At 46.1% G+C, this 20,884-nt stretch overlaps 1 protein-coding gene across 1 annotated transcript; it reads left to right on the top strand.

Moving 5' to 3' along the window:
• Positions 1-1,526: 1,526 nt before the first annotated feature.
• On the top strand, positions 1,527-20,596 carry LOC131191964 (lysozyme C-like). The gene is made up of 4 exons (XM_058170641.1): positions 1,527-1,668; positions 11,671-11,829; positions 19,322-19,400; positions 20,514-20,596. Exons 1-4 carry the CDS (start codon positions 1,527-1,529, stop codon positions 20,578-20,580), a joined length of 447 nt encoding a protein of 148 aa, XP_058026624.1. The 3' UTR covers positions 20,581-20,596.
• Positions 20,597-20,884: the final 288 nt, after the last annotated feature.

The raw sequence follows: 20,884 nt of genomic DNA, 5'->3' as shown, positions 1-20,884 counted from the left end.
AGAAATATTTTACAAGAGTTCTCCGCTCCTCTGAAAACAACAAAATATCTTATCCCACCAGACTTGAAATCCTAGGTTTAGAAAACTTAGAACTCCGTCGCCTTCAACAAGACCTAAGTTTAACTCATAGAATCATCTATCGTAATGTCCTTCCTGTTAAAGACTACTTCAGCTTCAATTGCAATAATGCAAGAGCAACCAATAGATTTAAACTTAATGTTAACCGCTTCAATCTAGATTGCAGAAAAGACTACTTCAGCTTCAATTGCAACAATACACGAGCACACAATAGATTTAAGCTTAACATTAACCGCTCCAATCTTGATTGCAGAAAATATGACTTCTGTAACAGAGTTATCAGTGCTTGGAACACATTACCTGACTCTGTGGTCACTTCTCATAATCCCAAAAGCTTTAACCAAAAACTGTCTACTATTGACCTCACTCCATTCCTAAAAGGACTATAAGGGGCATGCATAAGAGCACAAACGTGCCTACCATTCCTGTCCTATTGTTTTTATTCTTATACATATATGCTTATACTTCCCCATATTTCCTCATATATATATATTTATATACTATATAACCATTTTGTGTGATGCTTATGTATATTGCTGTGACAAAAATAAATAAAATAAAATAAATAAATAGTCAGGTGTTCAGGGCCTTACAAAAGACCAGTAGGATTTGGGCCATCCTAATTTCTGGAGAGACAAGTTTGCAGAGGGCAGGTGGTAAGGTAGAGAAGGCATATCTCCTGGTTCCCACCAGCAACATTCCTTGGCTGACAGGATCCAGAACATTCAGTCTGCCTGACCAGACTGAATGGGTAGAAATAACTGGGAGAAGATGAACCCTCAGGTAACACAGTCCCAAGCCATGCAGGACTTTAAAAGAGACAATGAATTGTACCCAGAAGCACATTGGCAACCAATGCAGTGCACATAGTGGTGATGTTATGTATGCCAAGTAACTGACATCATTTACTATTCATGCAGCTGCGTTCTGCACCAATTGAAGTTTCCAAATGTTTTTCAAGGGCTGCCCCATGTAGAGTGTATTGCAGTAGTCCAGATGGGAGGCCATGAGGGTATAAGTGACATTCTGAGTAAATCAACCTAGAAACTTATTCCAGTTGCAAAAGTCAGGTGGTGACCTAGGTTGAATGCTGTTAATAAGGCAATGCATTTTTGGTACAGAAACCAAGCAAGACTTCAGCCTCTTCCTTACATATGTGTCTCTTAAATAAAAACTTATAAGTGTTTCATGAGCTGACCACTCTTTCCACAATCCACAAGTCAACTCTGGACATTGGGCTATGCTATCTGCACTTCCATTGTGCGTGCCTCTGTACTGCATTCTTGCTTCCTGTTGTACAAAAACAACTCTCCATATCAAAATGCAACCTTCTCATCAACAGTTTGTCTCTAGATGTTTCTCTTCTCTTTGTAGAACTGCCAGCCTGGGAAAGCCCCCCTCCCATTTTCTGGGTACCGGAGATAGCAGAAGCCCATCGTTGAGGAGCAATGAAAGGTCTCTGCCTGTGGTTAGCTCTGTTGACCTGCCTCGTGGTGAAAGTCTATGGCAAGATCTTCAATCGTTGTGAACTGGCAACAGTATTACGACGCTGGGGAATGGAGGGGCACGAGGGCTACAGTTTGGATGACTGTGAGTAGCCTCCATGGAGTGTCCCTACTGTTCTTTTTTAAAATCCTGATCGCAGCTTTCTATCTGAAAGGGTAACAAAAAAGAACGTACTGGTTTTGCTGAACCTGCTCATAGTACTCGTTTTAGAACAGACTGTAGAAAGCCTGAGGCAGGAATATAAATGGCTCTGAATCCTGCATTCTTCCAGCTCTTTTCAAGTGCTGTGCTTGATTCTGGAACTTTTTCACGTGCCCACACTGTGCAGCTAGTGCAAGGCTCATTTATATAGAGCTGCCTCGGCGACGATAGAAGTTTAATAATAAGTTTTGAAAAATATTTATTAAACAATAGTATGTTGTAAATAATTGGTTGGGGCACCTTTGGTACTTTTTGCTAATCAGCAGTAGAAGTGTGGGGTTTAACTTATCACTTTATGATGTTACTTATCAATGATCCCTTCTTAAAATATTCACATGGAATTCTTATAACCTAGTTGGCTTAGACATTCAAGTGAGAAACTATAGGTAATATGCTTTTTTCCCTGCAAACTAATTGCCAGTTTTTCTTTATATTTTAACAACAGTGGAAATAATCTACTGGGATTTGATGTAACTATGAACCAAATTGTTAGTGTTCTGGACCAGCCTTGAACACTTGGCAACCCTCTTTCTAGCCTCAAGATTACATTAGCTTTGCATTTGATAACACCTGTTAGGTCCCTAAGGAAAGCTGATTGGACGCATTCATAGGTTGTAAGATGTGAAGGTAGATCCATTTGTATTCCATACATAATTTGTGCTATTGGTTTGGCTTGAAATAATTTAATTGTTGCCAGACCAAGTTTCCCTCCTTGTGTTCTGTAAAAATTTAGACTGGCTGCAGCCCTATTGTTTGCCTTTGAGGCAGCAAAATTAATTAGAGTAGTCCCACAGCGAGATAGGCAGCAAATAAATTTAACACATAAATAATAAAATTAGATATTGTTTGAAAACAATATATATTTACCTCTTTGTTTATATAGTTATTCGTTTATACTGTTCTTTTGGCATTTGGATGCTGTTGGAAAACTTTATTTTTTGTTTTTGCATAATTTATAATCAGGTATTTATTTTTATAGATATAGTATATATACTTTTCTATATATTTCCATACTTGTAATAGCCACTAATGGAACTATAGGGTCAAGAGGGCCATCTTGTCCAAACTCTTTACCCAAAATGAAAATGAACACGATCTGTTTAACACTAGTGACAACATCTGATATATTATATTAAGCTGAAGTTGGTAAAAGATCCTCAGACTTAGGACAGGCTTTAACTTACATGCAACAGATTGAAGAATGCTAATAACATTTGTTGCAATGTGATGCATCCAGCCTCTCTGTTGGCCTGGATTACATGGATATATGGATTAGAAATAGTAATAGCACTTAAATTTATATACCGCTTCACAGTGTTTACAGCCCTGTCTAAGCAGTTTACAGAGTCAGCATATTGCCCCCAACTTTGGGTGCTCCAATATTGGGTCCTCATTTTACTGACCTTGGAAGGATGGAAGGCTGAGTCAACCTTGAGCCAGTCAGGATCAAACTCCAGGCAATTCTCAGTTAGCCTGCAGTTCTGCATTCTAACCACAGCACCAAATCCAGCTGGAGAAAAGATGGAGGACTGCTTTCACTATTCAAAGAACACAAGACAAATAATAAAACATGTTTGAGCAACATAATGCTTAAGAATAGGGCTCCAAACCTTTATGAGTATAAATGTTTGAGTATCTGCAAATATTTGACACTCTGTCCTGGAATCCCCCTTTTTTCCACTAATTCAATGTCTTATACAGCTTCTCTCTCTACAAGTTTTTCATTCCATGTCTTAACATAGTTATTTTGAAATAATATACATATCTGTCAAATTGATCTCATCTTGTCTTAATCTCTATTCAGTATTTTAAGAACCTAAATAAACAATGAAAAGACACTGGGCACCCCTATCTTGTTCCATTATCTCTGTTTTGTTAGATCTCCATTAGCAATTTTTTTTTTTTGTTTACATTTATACCCCGCCCTTCTCCGAAGACTCAGGGCGGCTTACAATGTATAAGGCAATAGTCTCATTCTATTTGTATATTTTTACAAAGTCAACTTATTGCCCCCCCAACAATCTGGGTCCTCATTTTACCTACCTTATAAAGGGTGGAAGGCTGAGTCAACCTTGGGCCGGGCTCGAACCTGCAGTAATTGCAGGCTCTGTGTTCTAATAACAGGCTTCTCTATTGCCTGAGCTATTTGCTCCATCTGTGAATTAAAATTTGATCTTAGCTATTTTATAAAGTTATCTCCAAAGTTCATATCTTCCAAAAGAGGAAGAACAACCATTTCAAATTACCGAAAACCTTCTCTGCATCTAAGAAAATCAATGTGGCTTATTTTTCTTTAGATTGTTGTAAACGCAAAAAATTAGTTCATTTTTATTTTAGTTTCTTTTACTGTTAACATAGATAGTTATAGTTGTAACAATTTAAATTGATGAGACATACTTCTCTGCAGGGGTGAAATGCTACCGGATCGGACTGGATCGGGCAAGTAGGTAGTGGAGATTGGTTCTGGTTCGCCGATCCAGTAGCAATTGCTGGCTGGCCACGGCGCCGAACCAGTCCACGGCCCGCAGTCCAGCCTTCGCAAGCTGGACACCGAAACACCGGGAAGGCAGCTCGCGAACTGCTCGCCCTTAGGTCAGGGGCCGGGGCCCATTCCCCAAGGCCCCGGAGCTGCCGCCTATCCCAACCGGGTCAGGGAATGCACCATTCCCCGACTCCAGCCTCTCCCCGGAGCCGCCACCCGCTCTTCCTTTGCCCACTTGCTGCCCGCTCGCTGCCTGTTCGCCCTTCGCCTTTGGTCAGGGCCCAGGGATACCTCATTCCCCTGAGACCCCGGAGCCACCCCCTGCTCGCCACCTGCCTCAACCGGGTCGGGGAATGCACCATTCCCTGACACCAGCCTTGTTCCAGAGCCGCTGCCCGCTCTTCCTTCGCCACACAGTGTATACTTACTTTCTTCCAGTGGCTGGCTGCCAGGAAAGGCTGGAGTCCCTCTCCTTGAATATGCTGCCGCCATTGCTGCTTGTTCCATGGGCCGACTGCACAAGCGCACACCGTTTATTTCATTTATTTATCAGCGGCAGGTTGGGTATGCGCTTGCGCAGCCGGCACATAGAACAAGGCGGCATATTTAAGGAGAGCAACTCTGGTAACTTTTGGATGCTTGCCTTTCCTGGCAGCCAGCCGCTGGAGGAAAGTAAGTATATGCCGTGTGGCGAAGAAAGAGTGGGCGGCAGCTCTGGGACAAGGCTGGTGTCGGGGAATGGTGCATTCCCCGACTCAATTGAGGAGGCGGCGAACAGAGGGCGACTCCGGGGCCTCAGGAAATAGGGCATCCTTGGGCCCCGGCCCCTGAGCAAAGGTGAAGGGCGAGCAGGTGGCGAGCGGGCGGTGAGTGGGCGGAAGCTCCGGAGAAAGGCCGGAGTTGGGGAATGGTGCATTCCCCGACCCCGTTGAAGCAGGTGGTGGCTCTGGGGCCTAGGGGAATGGCGCATCCCTGGGCCCCGGGCCCCGACCCAAGGTGAAGGGAGAACAGGTAGCAAGTGGGTGGCAAGTGGGCAGAGAGGCTGCAGCTGCAGGCATCTCGCAAAAAGGGAAAAGGCAGAATAGGAATTAATTTTTTTTCCCTACTGGGTTCTGTGGGTGTGGCTTGGTGGGGGGTTGTGACTGAGTGGGCATGACTGTGAGTGACATTGATTTGGCCACGCCCACTCCGTACAGGACACACCCACCCACCAAGCCACACCCACAGAACAGGTAGCAAAAATTTTTAGATTTCACCCCTGCTTCTCTGGAAATTTCTTTAGTTTTTGTTTTCTTTTTATCTCTTCCAAAACAATTTGTCTTTCCTGTTGTTTCTTCTTTTCATGTTCAAGATTTTGTTGTATGAAGTAACTTTTGATTTCATTTTTTTTACAATCCTCCATTATTGCTTCTTTCTGTGACATTTCATTTAGTCCCCATCTAAATAATTGGATTTCCTTTCATAAATCAAACTCATAAGATTATGATCTGAAGAAGTCTTTGGTAATATATCTACTTCAGAAAATATAGTAGCCAAATTCTTTGAAATCCAAATCATGTCTGTTCTCAAAAAGGATATACCGTATATACTCGAGTATAAGCCGAGTCTTTCAGCACGTTTTTTGTGCTGAAAAACGTCCCCTCGGCTTATACTCGAGTCTACGTCTTCGGGAACCCCGCACAGGAGGGGGTACCGAACGGACTCCCATGGGAGGGACGGGGAGCGGGCCCGCCGAGGTCTCGCGGGATTTGTCGCCCCCAGGCCGGCCCCATTCCGTGTCTGGTGGGCGGACGGCGCAAACTTGGCGGACTGTGCATTGGCGCGGGAAGCCCTGGTGGTGCAGTGAGAGGGCTGGGCAGGGGCCGCCAGCCTTCTCGGCTGAGGAGGAGGGTTTCCCGATCACAATCGCCGCCGCGAGAGCCACCCAAAGGCCAGAAGAAAAGGTCATTCCATCGAGTAATGGAGCGGCTCCTTCCTCTCGCCTTACCCATGCTGTGCGAGCCCGGCTGGGCTGCAACCCCGCCGCCGCGCCTTCCTCAGCCTCCCGGGCTCGCGCCTAGCAGCCGCCAAGCTCAGGCGGACTCGGCAGCTCCCCATCAGCACTGCACGCGCGATTCGGGCAGGAGGAGTCGGGCTCGCTCTGTGGCGGTGGCGCTGCCGCCGCCGCCACCGCCACAGAGCGAGCCCGACTCCTCCTGCCCGAATCGCGCCGTGCAGTGCTGATGGGGAGCTGCCGAGTCCGCCTGAGCTTGGCGGCTGCTAGAGCGCGAGCCCGGGAGGCTGAGGAAGGAGCGGCGGCGGCGGGGTTGCAGCCCAGCCGGGCTCGCACAGCATGGGTAAGGCAGCTCCCCATCAGCACTGCACGGCGCGATTCGGCAGGAGGAGTCGGGCTCGCTCTGTGGCGGTGGCGCCGCCGCCGCCACCGCCACGGAGCGAGCCCGACTCCTCCTGCCCGAATCGCGCCGTGCAGTGCTGATGGGGAGCTGCCGAGTCCGCCTGAGCTTGGCGGCTGCTAGAGCGCGAGCCCGGGAGGCTGAGGAAGGAGCGGCGGCGGCGGCGGCGGGGTTGCAGCCCAGCCGGGCTCGCACAGCATGGGTAAGGCAGCTCCCCATCAGCACTGCACGGCGCGATTCGGGCAGGAGGTCGGGCTCGCTCTGTGGCGGTGGCGCTGCCGCCGCCGCCACCGCCACGGAGCGAGCCCGACTCCTCCTGCCCGAATCGCGCCGTGCAGTGCTGATGGGGAGCTGCCGAGTCCGCCTGAGCTTGGCGGCTGCAGAGCGCGAGCCCGGAGGCTGAGGAAGGAGCGGCGGCGGGGTTGCAGCCCAGCCGGGCTCGCACAGCATGGGTAAGGCAGCTCCCCATCAGCACTGCACGCGCGATTCGGGCAGGAGGAGTTGGGCTCGCTCTGTGGCGGTGGCGCCTCCGCCTCCGCCGCCGCCGCCACCCCCACGGGGCGGGCCCGGCTCCTCCTGCCCGAATCGCGCCGTGCAGTGCTGATGGGGAGCTGCCGAGTCCGCCTGAGCTTGGCGGCTGCTAGAGCGCGAGCCCGGAGGCTGAGGAAGGAGCGGCGGCGGGGTTGCAGCCCAGCCGGGCTCGCACAGCATGGATAAGGCGGGAGAGGAAGGAGCCTTCGCCCATTACTCCGATGGAATGACCTTTTCTTCTGGCCTTTGGGGTGGCTCTCGCGGCGAAGTTCGCTGTCGGGAAACCCTCCTCCCTCAGCCGAGAAGGACTGCACCGCCAGGGCTTCCCGCGCCAATGCATGGCCTGGCGGGAGTTACTGCGGCTCAGCTGCCCCGCCCAACTGGTGGTGTTGGGGCAGCCGCTGCCGCTTTCTAGCAAAAAGGTCGCCGCCCAAAACTCCTCGCCTTCTCCTGGGAAGGGCTGGATGGCTAGCCGGGAAGGGTTGAATAAGCAAGCCAACCTCCCTCCCTCCCTCCCTCCTCTCCCCCGCAAGCGAAAGAGCGTTTTCCCGTTGGAAGAGAGAGAGAGAGAGAGAAAGGAGGGGCCGTTCCTCCCCTTCTTTCATTCTTTCTTCTCCCTCCGTGCTTCAGAAGCTGGGCGTGTGTGTGCGCGCCCTAGTCCCCTTCTGTTCCGTGGCGCTGGAAGAGAGAGAGAGAGAAAGGGGGGGGCGTTCCTCCCCTCCTTTCATTCTTTCTTCTCCCTCCGTGCTTCAGAAGCTGGGCGTGTGTGTGCGCGCCCTAGTCCCCTTCTGTTCCGTGGCGCTGGAAGAGAGAGAGAGAGAGAAAGGAGGGGCCGTTCCTCCCCTTCTTTCATTCTTTCTTCTCTCTCCGTGCTTCAGAAGCTGGGCGTGTGTGTGCGCGCCCTAGTCCCCTTCTGTTCGGCAGCGCTGGAAGAGAGAGAGAGAGAGAAAGGAGGGGCCGTTCCTCCCCTTCTTTCATTCTTTCTTCTCCCTCCGTGCTTCACCGTGCTGGGCGACCTGGAGCAGCTGCTCTTCAGCCAGATGCTCGGTGAGTCAGCCCGTCCCTTCCTTCCCGTGGGGGTCTGCCTTGCTGGTGAAGGTTATTGGGGCTTTTGAGCAAGGGAGGAGGAACGCGAGCACCGCCTTTCGCGCTGGCATTCCGGGATTTCCCTTTGTTTAGAGCTGGGAATCCTCCTTCCCCCTTTTGCACTCCCTCCCTCCCTCCCTCTCTCTCTCTCTCTCTCTCTCACACACACACACACACACACACAGACTTCTAAAGTCGATTGGCACAATGCTAAGCAAACACAGCAGTGGGTCAAGGGTGAAGGGCTAGGAACCTGGCAGGTGAAAGGTTGAGCGACATGAAAGGCAAAGACCACAATTGTTTTAAGAAAGAAGCTTTAGCAGGGAGGGGGGGATGGGAGGGTGTTTTAAGTTTTGGCAAACAGCCAGGCCAACTGTATTGGAGAAGGTCACACAACTGGCCTTAACATTTTAGCTGCTGTCTTTTTCCTCACACTTGGGTTTAATGATATTAGAGATCCTTATTGCCCTGCCAAAAAAAAAAACGCGCCACCCCAACGCCTATGAAAATTAACCTTCTCTGCCAAGAGACACTGTGCAGGGTATTTTCACTATTGGTGTGCATACAGGCTTAGATTTGTGCTGGGTTCTTAGTGCTTAGAGCACTGACCTTCAGAGGCACCCTGGTCCCTTGGAAGCTAAAGGAGGACTCATTTTCATGCTTGCAGTTGTATTGTCAATTTCTGTGAGACAATGTTGTTGAAGTAACTCACTCACTCATTCATTCATTCATTCATTCCTTGTGTGTCCAATCACACTTAGCCAATAAAAATTCTATTCTATTCTATTCTATTCATTCATTCATTCATTTTATTTTGTCAAATACATATTAAATAATTATATAAATATAAGCATGAATTGAATACATAAAAGGAATACAACTAAAGGGAACATTAGGACAGGGATGGTAGGCACGCTGGTGCTCTTATGTACGCCCCTTACAGACCTCTTAGGAATGGGGTGAGGTCAATACTAGATAGTCTTTGGTTAAGGCTTTGGGGATTTTGGGAAGAGACCAGAGTCAGGTAGCACATTCCAGGCATTAACAACTCTGTTACTGAAGTCACATTTTCTGCAATCTAGATTGGAGAGGTTCACTTTTAAGTTTGAATCTATTGTGTTCTCGTGTATTGTTGTGGTTGAAGCTGAAGTAGTCATTGATAGGAAGTACATTGTAGCAGATAATTTTATGAGCTATGCTCAGGTCATACCAAAGGCGGCGTAGTTCTAAATTTTCTAAAGCTGGGAATCCTCCTTCCCCCTTTTGCACTTTTATTGTTTTTCGTTCAAATAAATATTCATGTTATTTTACTTGGCTCTATCTTTATTTTTTACATTGACCAGTAGCTGCCTCATTTCCCACCCTCGGCTTATACTCGAGTCAATAGTTTTTCCCAGTTTTTGTGGTAAAATTAGGTGCCTCGGCTTATATTCGGATCGGCTTATACTCGAGTATATACGGTATGTCTTTCAGAAATTTAGGTATACTATCCCAAATTGCCATTCTTTTATCATATATCAACCAGCCCTGAACTGTCCATCAAATAAAAAATTGTTATTTGCTTTGGTGATTTTAATTTCCCCCCCTGCCAGACATTCCATCAAGTTCAGTGGTGGGTTTCAAATTTTTTTACTACCGGTTCTGTGGGTGTGGCTTGTTGGGTGTGGCATGGCTTGGTGGACGTAGCAGGGGAAGGATACTGTAAAGTCTCCATTCCCTCTCCAATCCAGGGGAAGGTTACTGCAAAATCCCCATTTCCTCCCAATCAGCTGGGACTTGGGAGGCAGAGAATAGATGTGGGCGGGGCCAGTCAGAATTTTTACTACTGGTTCTCTGAACTACTTAAAATTTCCGCTACTGGTTCTCCAGAACTGGTCAGAACCTGATGAAACCCACCTCTGATCAAGTTGTGGGAAACTCTTTTCATTCCAATCCCCCATCAAACACCATCATAAGAAAAACCTATTTGTCTCTTCATAGGTTCTTTATAGAACAGTGATTTATTCTCATTTAGAACATAGATTCCCAGTACTGTATCAAAGTCTTAGTGTCATGCAAATTAGCTTCCAACCTAACAAACCTTCTCCAGCCAACAGTCAATACAATTTTTGATTTAATTGGGCCTTTCTACACAAGACAACTCCATTTCTTTTTTTTTCCGCTGTTGCTGATAAATTCTTCACCCAAATATTTATAAATCAAATATTTCTTTTTTCCTAATATTGCCTCTTGTAGGCAAATTATATTTTGTTTTAACTTTTTTAAATAATGTTCTTTTCTTCTCTTGAGGAGCATTATTTTGTTTCATCTATATTCCATGTTAAGCATTTGTATTCTACTTGTATTTACTAAAAAATCCCTTGTAAAATGAATAATGATTTAGAATACCAAATTCTTTCCTGTGCATGAGATTATTTGTGCATTTAACTTGGGAAAATGAATATACAAGTAGTCCTCAATTTACGACCACCAGAGAGCTCCAAATTTCTGTCACTAAGTGAGACATTTGTGAAATGAGTTTTGCCCCATTTTTATGACCTTCTTTGCCACTGTTGTTAAGTGAATCACTGCGGTGGTTAAGTTTGTAACATGGTCATTAAGTGAATCTGGCTTCCCCATTGACTTTGCTTGTCAGAAGGTTGCAAAAGGTGATCACATGACCCCTCCCAGGATATGCAACCATCATAAATATGAATCATTTGCCAAGCATCTGAATTTTTTATTTATTTACATTTATATCCCGCCCTTCTCCGAAGACTCAGGGCGGCTTACAGTGTGTAAGGCAATAGTCTCATTCTATTTGTATATTTACAAAGTCAACTTATTGTTCCCCCAACAATCTGGGTCCTCATTTTACCTACCTTATAAAGGATGGAAGGCTGAGTCAACCTTGGGCCTGGTGGGACTAGAACCTGCAGTAATTGCAGGCAGCTGTGTTTTAATAACAGGCTATCTTACAGCCTGAGCCACCACGGTCCACATGATTTTGATCATGCGATCGTGGGGATGCAGCAACGGTCTTATGAAAAATGGTCATAAGTCCCTTTTTTCAGTGCTGTTGTAACTTTGAATGGTCACTAAGTGAACTGTTGTAAGTCAAGGACGACCTGTATCCCACTAAAGTTCCTTTTCAAATTGATCTTCCAGGACTAATTTCTGTATTTTACCATGTACATACAAGCAGGCACATATCTTCACATATATGCCACCAGCTACCCTGTGTGCCATTGCCATTCAACCCTTAGGCAAACTGGATTCATCATGTAATGCTAATAATCTGCCTGTAAATAATCTGTCGGTCTTATTTCTGGCATGATCTTATTTCTTGTCTGCTTCTTTTCTGAAGAAAACTTCCACAGGGAGGTCAATCTGTACATCACTTTCTCCCTTCAGGGGTCTGTTTGGCATATTTTGCGAGCGGTTTCAACACAGCTAAGGTGACCCAAAACATTGATGGTACTTCAGAATATGGCCTTTTCCAAATCAACAGTCGCTCCTGGTGTACTGACCACCGCAGCACGTCAAGGAACCTCTGCAGCTTAGCTTGTCGTGGTAAGTGTTCCTTCTAAAATATTCGTGTTAAAGTCCAGTTTATAAAGAGAGAACGTTGGATCTGGGTCTGGATTTCTTTTAATTTCTCATTTTTGTTAATCAGTCAAAGCTTTTCATTAAAGAGAACATACGTGGCTCAAGATTAAACTATGGAGCCCTTGGTGCTCTCTGAGCTTGGTTATTTTCTTGCAGATGTTTAATTACTATACCTGACAAAAGACCCAGTAGCCTGAGAAGAAAAAGCATCTACAACGTACAGTGTAAGGACTGGAACAGCCACTATATGCTGTATGACAGACAGGCAGAAGACTAGCAGAGAGCATCCATGAACACCAACTAGCAGGCAGAAGACGTGATTAATTTCACAACACATGGACCGATTCAACCATAGTTTCAACTGGGAAACTATGAGCGTCTTACACCAAGCCAAATCTAAGAACGATACCCTGTTTTCCCCAAAATAAGACATCCTCTGATAATAAGCCCAATCGGGCTTTTTAGCGCATGGCAATAAGGCCAAGTGCTTATTTTAGGGCTCAGAAAAAAAAAGACAGGGTCTTATTTTGGGGGAAACACGGTAGTTATTTCCTGAAAGCTTGGCATTCAGATAAATCAGCCATCAATAGACACACTGAGATAAATCACATTTATTCACCATTCAAAAAAGACAATAGCAATAGCACTTATACACTCCATAGTGTTTTACAACAGGGATCTCTAACCCCCACTCCATAGCCCAGTACTAGGTTGCAGCCAATTGGGAAATGGGCCCAGAAGCTCCATTTGTGTCTGTGGTGAGTACACGCATGAAACCATTCCTTTGCTCCCACCCCTGCCACTGCTGATTCACAAAGCTGGAAAGGTTGGGTACTGTTGCTTTACAGCACTCTCTGAATGGTTTACAACAGGGGTAGTCAACCTTTTTATACCAACTGCCCACTTTTGTATCTCTGTTAGTAGTAAAATTTTCTAACCGCCCACCGGTTCCACAGTAATGCACAATGTACCATCATCTGCGCATGCCTCTCGTGCATCATGGATTGGGTTATGGGGGGCGCCGGCTACCAGTTCTGTTTGACTGTTACAGCTGGGTGGTGTGGGGGGAGATGGGTGAGCTATTCTGGGATGAGGCTCTTTTGTTTGCGGTCATACTATAGCGCCATTTAGTTTCACTTACGTAATGTGAACTAAACTTATGCGCGGGCGATACAAATAGTATATTTTCAAAAATTTAAATTGTCATGGGGAATCTTATGAAAACCTAATGAAAATGTTTTTAAATAATGCTATGAATTTTTTTTAAAAAAGTCAATTAAATTAAAAAAAAAGGAAAGTGCTTCAGTACTGGACAAAACCCCTACCGCCCACCATGAAAGCTGGAACACCCACTAGTGGGTGGAAGGGACCAGGTTGACTACCAGCTGGTTTACAATGTCAACCTATTGCCTCCCAACAATCAGGGTCCTCATTTTAGTGACCTCGGAAGGCTGGAAGGTTGAGTCACCCTTGAGCTGGTGAGGATCGAATTCCTGGAAGTGGGCAGAATTAGCCTGCTATACTGCATTCTAACCAGTAGCTCACCATAGCTCCAATAAAAAGAGCTAAAAGAGAAACAAAAAGACCAGAACACATTCTCCCTAATAGCCAGTAACACTGGCAGCGTAGGCTACTGTGTATAAACAGAGAACAAACTCCACATTCACTAACATTGATGATGTTATCTAGTCAGATAATGAAATGTCTATAAGCAAACAACCAAGCTCAGAGAGCACCAAGGCACTCCACAGCTATTCATTAAACAGATTTACTTTTCACAAATGTTGCGTGTTATTTCCCGTGCACATTACTTTTAGCCTATGTATTTTGTATAATTTTCAGTGTAAAACATCTTTGTTTACCCCCCACCCCCATATATTAATGACCTCGATTATAAAGTTTAGAAGTATGCAAGTGAACATTTAAATTGTATAGTAGTTGGAAGTCATAAAACTGGAAAAATATGCCTTCAAATGCAAAATTTAAAAATTTATTTATAAAATAAAAACGTATGTCACCAGATTCCAAATTTTAGGCTTAGACAACTTAGAACTATGCAGACTTCAGTCTGACCTAAGCATAGTACATAAAATTATCTATCACAATGTCCTACCTGTCAGTGACTACTTCAGCTTCAACCACAACAATACACGAGCAAATAATAGATACAAGCTCAAGGTAAACCGCTTGAAACTCGATTGCAGAGAATATGACTTCAGTAACAGAGTGGTCAATGCCTGGAATGCACTACCTGACTCTGTGGTTTCTTTCCCAAGCCCCAAAAACTTTAAGCTTAAATTGTCTACTGATGACCTCACTCCACTCCTAAGAGGTCTGTAAGGGGTGCGCATAAGTGCACCTGCGTGCCTACCATCCCTGTCCTAAAATTCCTTTTTACTTACTCTTTTCATGTATCCAAATTATGTTTATACTTTTATCTGTTATCTTATATGTGATTAAGAAAATAAAATAAATAAATAAATAAATAAATAAAAATAAAATCAACCAATTTCTCCCCCATTCCTAGGTTGAAGTAGTGAGCCTATAAACAGGATTAACAAATCAATGACAGACATGCAGTTGCTTAGATTCCATATATACACACATCAAACATCCCGCATTCATGGACTTCCTGCACTTTTTAGAGTCCTAAAGTGTTTTTTTTTAGTGCTAAATCTGTATTTTAAAAATAGTACTTTTAAAAATATACTAGGGCTGTAGTCCTGTGCTGCTACCGAAAAGTACATTTAAACTGGGAAAGACATTCATGTTTTGCCAGCTGGGTGCTATTGATTCTGTCATTTATGAATCCATCTCAGGTCTCCTACTGCAAGGGGTTAATATAGCCATATTCTTCCTTTTTAATAATTTTGTGGAGAAGGTTACCCATTAAGTGGGAGGGGCAGATATGGCGGAAGGGGGGGATCGTATCAGTTTAGGGGGGCACGCGCTCGATGTTTGCAGGCGATCGCGTGCCCCGATCCCTCTGACTTCTCCCGTTCCCCGGATGGTCAAGACCCTCAGAGCCTGGGCCTTCGGCTTATGTTATGCAACGCACGGTCCGTGGCAAATAAGGCCCCCCTAATATATGATCTTATTCAGGGGGGCGCCACGGACCTTATAGGCGTTACGGAGACCTGGTTGGGCACTGAAGGGGGCGTGCCCCTGGTCGAAATGTGCCCACCGGGCTTCCGTGCATTTCATCAGCCGAGGGCCCAGGGTAGGGGTGGCGAGGTGGCGGTTCTTATTAAAGAGAGTCTAGAGCCGGGTGCGCCTTTAAAGCGCTCCATGGCATTGGGCCGGGTTATTTACGGGACCGCCTACTGCGACCGAATACCTCCCACCGTCCCGTGCGCTCTCACAGAGAGGGTCTCCTCAGGGTGCCGTCAGCGAGGCAATGTCGCTGACGCCCAGGAAGGGCCTTCTGTGGGGGCTCCCACCCTCTGGAACGATCTACCCCCGGACTTCGTCAGCTGGACCTTCGGACCTTCCGCTGGCTTAAAACATACTTATTTAATTGTGCAGGACTGAGCTAGATTTTAAATTTTGGGTTTTAAATTGGGTTTTATTTCTATTTTTAATTGGACGGGCTTTAGAATAAGTTTTTTAAATGTTTTATATTGTATTTATATTGTATTTATCTGTTTTTAGTGCCTGTAAACCGCCCTGAGTCCCTTGGGAGATAGGGCGGTATATAAATATGATTAATAAATAAAATAAATAAATAAATAAATAGAGCCGAGGGAGACCACGGTACCTCAGATTGCCGGGTGTGAATCCCTCTTTGTGAGATGGGGTCATAGGTGTCAGATGGGCTTGCTGGTCGCGTACCTGGCTCCTTGCTGCGTGACAGCTGCCCTGCCCGAGCTCCTGGAGGTGCTTGCTGGGGTGGCAGTGGAGACCCCCAGACTTTTAGTCATGGGGGACTTTAACTTGCCATCTGCCGGCTCGTCATCAACAGTGGCTCGGGAGTTCATGGCTTCCATGACGGCCTTGGACCTGACTCAAGTAGTGGATGGCCCCACTCACATCGGGGGAGGCACACTGGACCTGATTTTTATCTCTGGTCAGTGGTTGAAGGATCTGGACTTGAGAGATATAGTCACAGAACCTTTGTCATGGTCAGATCACTCTCTCCTTCGCCTGACTTTCTGCCCGCTACCCAACACCGCAGGGAGACGGAACCATTACGTTGGTACCGTCCCAGGCGCCTGATGGACCCGGAGAGGTTCCGGACGGAGCTTGGGCCATTTCCTGAGGGTCTGGCTCACGGCACGGCAGAGGAACTAGCCGCAGCCTGGGAACGGGCTGCGGCTGGGGCTTTAGACCGTGTCGTGCCTCTGCGGCCTCTGACCCGGCACAGATCCCAACCGCCCTTGGTTCTCCGAGGAGCTGAGGGGATGAAACGCCGGAGAAGACGCCTAGAGAGTTCCTGGAGGTCCAGCCGCTCAGAGGTTGATCGACACTAGTTAGATCCTATACTAGGACCTACCTAGTGGCACTGAGGGAAGCGAGGCGTTGCCTCCTCCCTCATTGCGTCGGCAGATAACCGCCCAGCCGCCCTGTTTGGGTGACCCGTTCCCTCCTTCATCAGGGGAGCGGGATGACCCGCTGCAGGACGTGCTGAGGAGTTTAACGTTATCTATACGATAAAATCGTTCAGCCGGGACGGTCTGGACCAAAATTGCGGCGATTCAGACGGGCGTCTGAGGGCGGTCTTGGTGATATTGTCTGGGATGAGTTTGACCCTGTGGCTCCCGAGGACATGGACAGGTTGCTGGGTAGATTGAATGCCACCACGTGTTTACTGGACCCGTGCCCCTCCTGGTTGGTGCTGGCCACTCAGGAGGTGACACGAGGCTGGCTCCAGGCGATTATGAGCGCTTCCTTGTTGGAGGGAGTCTTTCCGGCCGCCTTGAAAGAGGCGGTGGTGAGGCCCCTCCTCAAGAAGCCTTCCCTGGACCCGGCTGTTTTAGGTAATTATCGTCCGGTCTCCAACCTTCGCTTCGCGGCGAAGGTTGTAGAGAGTATGGTGGCATATCAGTTTCCCCTGCACCTGGATGAAACTGTCTATCTAGACCCGTTCCAGTCCGGTTTCCGGCCCGGTTACAGCACTGAGACGGCTTTGGTCGCGTTGGTGGATGATCTCTGGAGGGCCAGGGATAGGGTTGCTCCTCTGCCCTGGTCCTATTAGACCTCTCAGCGGCTTTTGATACCATCGACCATGGTATCCTGCTGCGCCGGTGGGAGGGATTGGGAGTGAGAGGCACCGTTTATCGGTGGTTCCCCCCCTATCTCCCCGACCGGCCGCAGACGGTGTTGACGGGGGGGCAGAGGTCGACCCCGAGGCGCCTCACTTGTGGGGTGCCGCAGGGGTCAATTCTCTCGCCCCTTCTGTTCAACATCTATATGAAGCCGCTGGGTGAGATCATCAGTGGTTTCGGTGTGAGGTACCAGCTGTACGCGGATGACACCCAGCTGTACTTTTCCACACCGGGCCACCCCAACCGAGCTATCAAAGTGCTGTCCCGGTGTTTGGAAGCCGTATGGGTCTGGATGGGGAGAAACAGGCTCAAGCTCAATCCTCCAAGACGGAGTGGCTGTGGATGCCGGCATCCCGGTACAGTCAGCTGAGTCCACGGCTGACTGTTGGGAGTGAGTCATTGGCCCCGATGGAGAGGGTGCGCAACTTGGGCGTTCTCCTGGATGAACGGCTGTCTTTTGAAGACCACCTGACGGCCGTCTCCAGGAGAGCTTTCCACCAGGTTCGCCTGGTGCGCCAGTTGCGCCCCTTTCTAGACCGGGATGCCTTGTGCACAGTCACTCACGCCCTCGTGACGTCTCGTCTGGATTACTGCAATGCTCTCTACATGGGGCTCCCCTTGAGGGGCATCCGGAGGCTTCAGTTAGTCCAGAATGCGGCTGCGCGGGTGATAGAGGGAGCCCCTCGTGGCTCCCGTGTGACACCTATCCTGCGCAGACTGCACTGGCTACCTGTGGCCTTCCGGGTGCGCTTCAAGGTTTTGGTGACCATCTTCAAAGCGCTCCATGGCATAGGGCCGGGCTACTTACGGGACCGCCTACTGCTACCGAATACCTCTCACCGACCCGTGCGCTCTCACAGAGAGGGACTCCTCAGGGTGCCGTCAGCGAGACAGTGTCATCTGGCGACACCCAGGGGAAGGGCCTTCTCTGTGGGGGCTCCCGCCCTCTGGAACGAACTCCCCCCAGGACTTCGTCAACTTCCGGACCTCCGAACCTTCCGTCGCGAGCTTAAAACACATTTATTCATCTGCGCAGGACTGGATTAGTTTTTAAATTTGTTGGTTTTAATGGGTTTTTTATCATTTATTCTAAATTTTTAATCTAGGCCAATTGAATAAGTCTTTTAATTGTATTTTAATAGTATTTATATTGTAATATTATTGTTTATTTTATCTGGCTGTGAACCGCCCTGAGTCCTTCGGGAGAAGGGCGGTATAAAAATTTAAATAAAAAATAAATAAATAAAAAATAAATTAGTGGTTACCCATTAGTGTTGCCAATCATGGCCATTCCTCACTAGCAGGGAGAGTGGGTGAGGCGGGAAGAAACTTTTATGTTTTTTGTTTAAACAAAAGAGATGGACTTTGAGATTTGCAAGACTGGTGTCAGCCTTTTGAGATAGTCCAGACATACTAACACCACTTTCACTGTAAGTTACAGTAAGAGAAATTTGCAAGTCTGAAACAGATCTTTTTTCCAGCCTTATCAATGTTCCTTAGCCATATATATCTATATCTATATCTATATCTATATCTATATATCTATATCTATATCTATCTATATATATATCTTTTCGTAGGTTTTCATGGGTATAGGTATGTAGGTCTTGGCATTTTCAGGTCTTTTCCCATGTAAGGTTGAGAGTATCTTGACAATGTTTCGATGAGGTCTCACTCATCATCTTCAGGCTGGTGCCGAAGACACCAGCCTGAAGATGATGAGTGAGACCTTGTCGAAACATCACCAAGATACTCTCAACCTTACATGGGAAAAGACCTGAAAATGCCAAGACCGACACACACACACACACACACACACACACACACACACACACACACACACACACATGGTTGAGCTTCAATGTTTATTGTTTCTTAAATTCCTGAGAAGGTATTTTAGAGAACAGGATATTTTACTTGTCCTGACAAATTTGCATTTCTACTGTAATTGTCATCCAATTAAAGAAGGTGTGCATTTTAATTTTTTATTGCCATGCTAAAAGTCCCAACTTCAATCCAGGGCACCTCCAATTTAAGAGCATCTCCCTTACCGGAGAAGGTTTGGATTCTAATCTCCTAAAAAGCAAAGGTTGACTAGGTCAGTAGGAAAAGTTGTTAGGTCCGTTGGCTGTTTTATTCAAACATGTCCCATTCTACTCCACGCCACAAATTATTTCCTGTTTACTTACTAGATTTGGTGGGCGATGAAATCATCGATGATATAATTTGTGTCAAGAGAGCTGCAGCAGGTCCAGATGGTTTGGAAGCCTGGTAAGGAGTTAAATTTATCTTTCATTGGCTTTGCCTACCTCCTTCACCCGGCCATCCAGTCACACATCAAATACAATTTGAGCTTTTCCCCATTTACACCCAATTCTGGCTCAAACATGCCCCTGCAACATCTTTTCCTGCTGAGTCCTCATCATAATGCCTTCATCTTGTTCCCAGACAGGGGGAGGGAAGAGGGAGGGAGAGAGAGAGAGAGAGAGAGAAAGAGAGGGGGGGAGGGAGGGGGGGTATAGGCTTTTTTTCAAAGGAAAGTCAGGGGGCAGGGAGTGATTTGAAACACAACCAGGAGAGGGATTCATAACGGGGAAAGCATATAGTTTTTTAAATATTTTTTTTATAAACAAACAAACATTTAATACATCAGTCATTCCTTCCATTCGACATCTCGGTGTTTTCTTCATGGCTCCATCTTTTTGTTGTTTCTTCTTTCTTCATTTCAATTTAATCTATTACAATTTTTTTCCACAAGTACAATATTCTAATTATACCATTTTCTTACATAACTATCAATTGCTTATCTATATCTTTTTTCTAACCAATGGTAAAATTGATCCCATATCTTAAAATATTCTGAATCCTCTCTTTCTTTGATCATCAATCTATTCATTTCTGCACAGTCTAAAAATTTTTCAATAACTTCTCCTTCCAGGGGTATTTTCTCTGTTTTCCAGTTTTGTGCAAAAACAATTCTTGCTGCTGTTATTACATGTATAATCAAATAAATATTTTCTTTACTGGTTTTCTCTGGGAGGATACCCAATAAGAACAGCTCTGGTTTTAAATCAATATGTTGTTGAGTCATATCTTCTAACCATACCTTTATTTTATTCCAATAATTTTTAGCTTCTGAGCATGTCCACCACATATGATAATAAGATCCTGGTAACTGGTGACATTTAGGGACAGCATATTTCATGGTGGAATATTCTCTGTTGACTCAGGGATGGGTAGGGAGCACTCTAACTTTATACCATATGGAAGAAAGACCATGGGCTACTTTACAGTTATCTACTTCTGTTGTCATTTCACTGCCTTTTGTTTTTAATTTTCACATAGCTGTATTTTCTTTTCCCTTTTCTTAATTTTGTCCTCTAGGAATGGCTGGCGAAATCATTGCCGTGGAAAAAACTTACATTACTGGACAGCTACTTGTAAACTGTGAATTTATTGTACCACCAACCAAATTTATCATCTGCAAATCAGTTTTTTTATATGCTTGTGCTCTTCAATTGTGATCACAGAGTACAATCTGATCAAAGGCATTTTACAGAATAAATTCTTTTTGAGATAATAAGTTTCATGTCTTTGTTTGATCAAGGATGGCTGTGGCAAAAGGTATAATGGTGATGGTGGTGAAGTGTTAGATCAAAACTTAGGATGCCAGATTTTTCAATTTTTTCTCTCTGAAACTTTCTGGAACGTCAAGATCTGTACCCCAACTCTGGATTAGTGACAGAGTTGCTGCC

This window comes from Ahaetulla prasina, chromosome 2 (assembly GCF_028640845.1).
Source record: "Ahaetulla prasina isolate Xishuangbanna chromosome 2, ASM2864084v1, whole genome shotgun sequence".
NCBI lineage: Eukaryota > Metazoa > Chordata > Lepidosauria > Squamata > Colubridae > Ahaetulla > Ahaetulla prasina.
The sequence above is the reverse complement of the archived record's forward strand: the minus strand, read 5'-3'. Positions and strand labels throughout refer to the sequence as shown.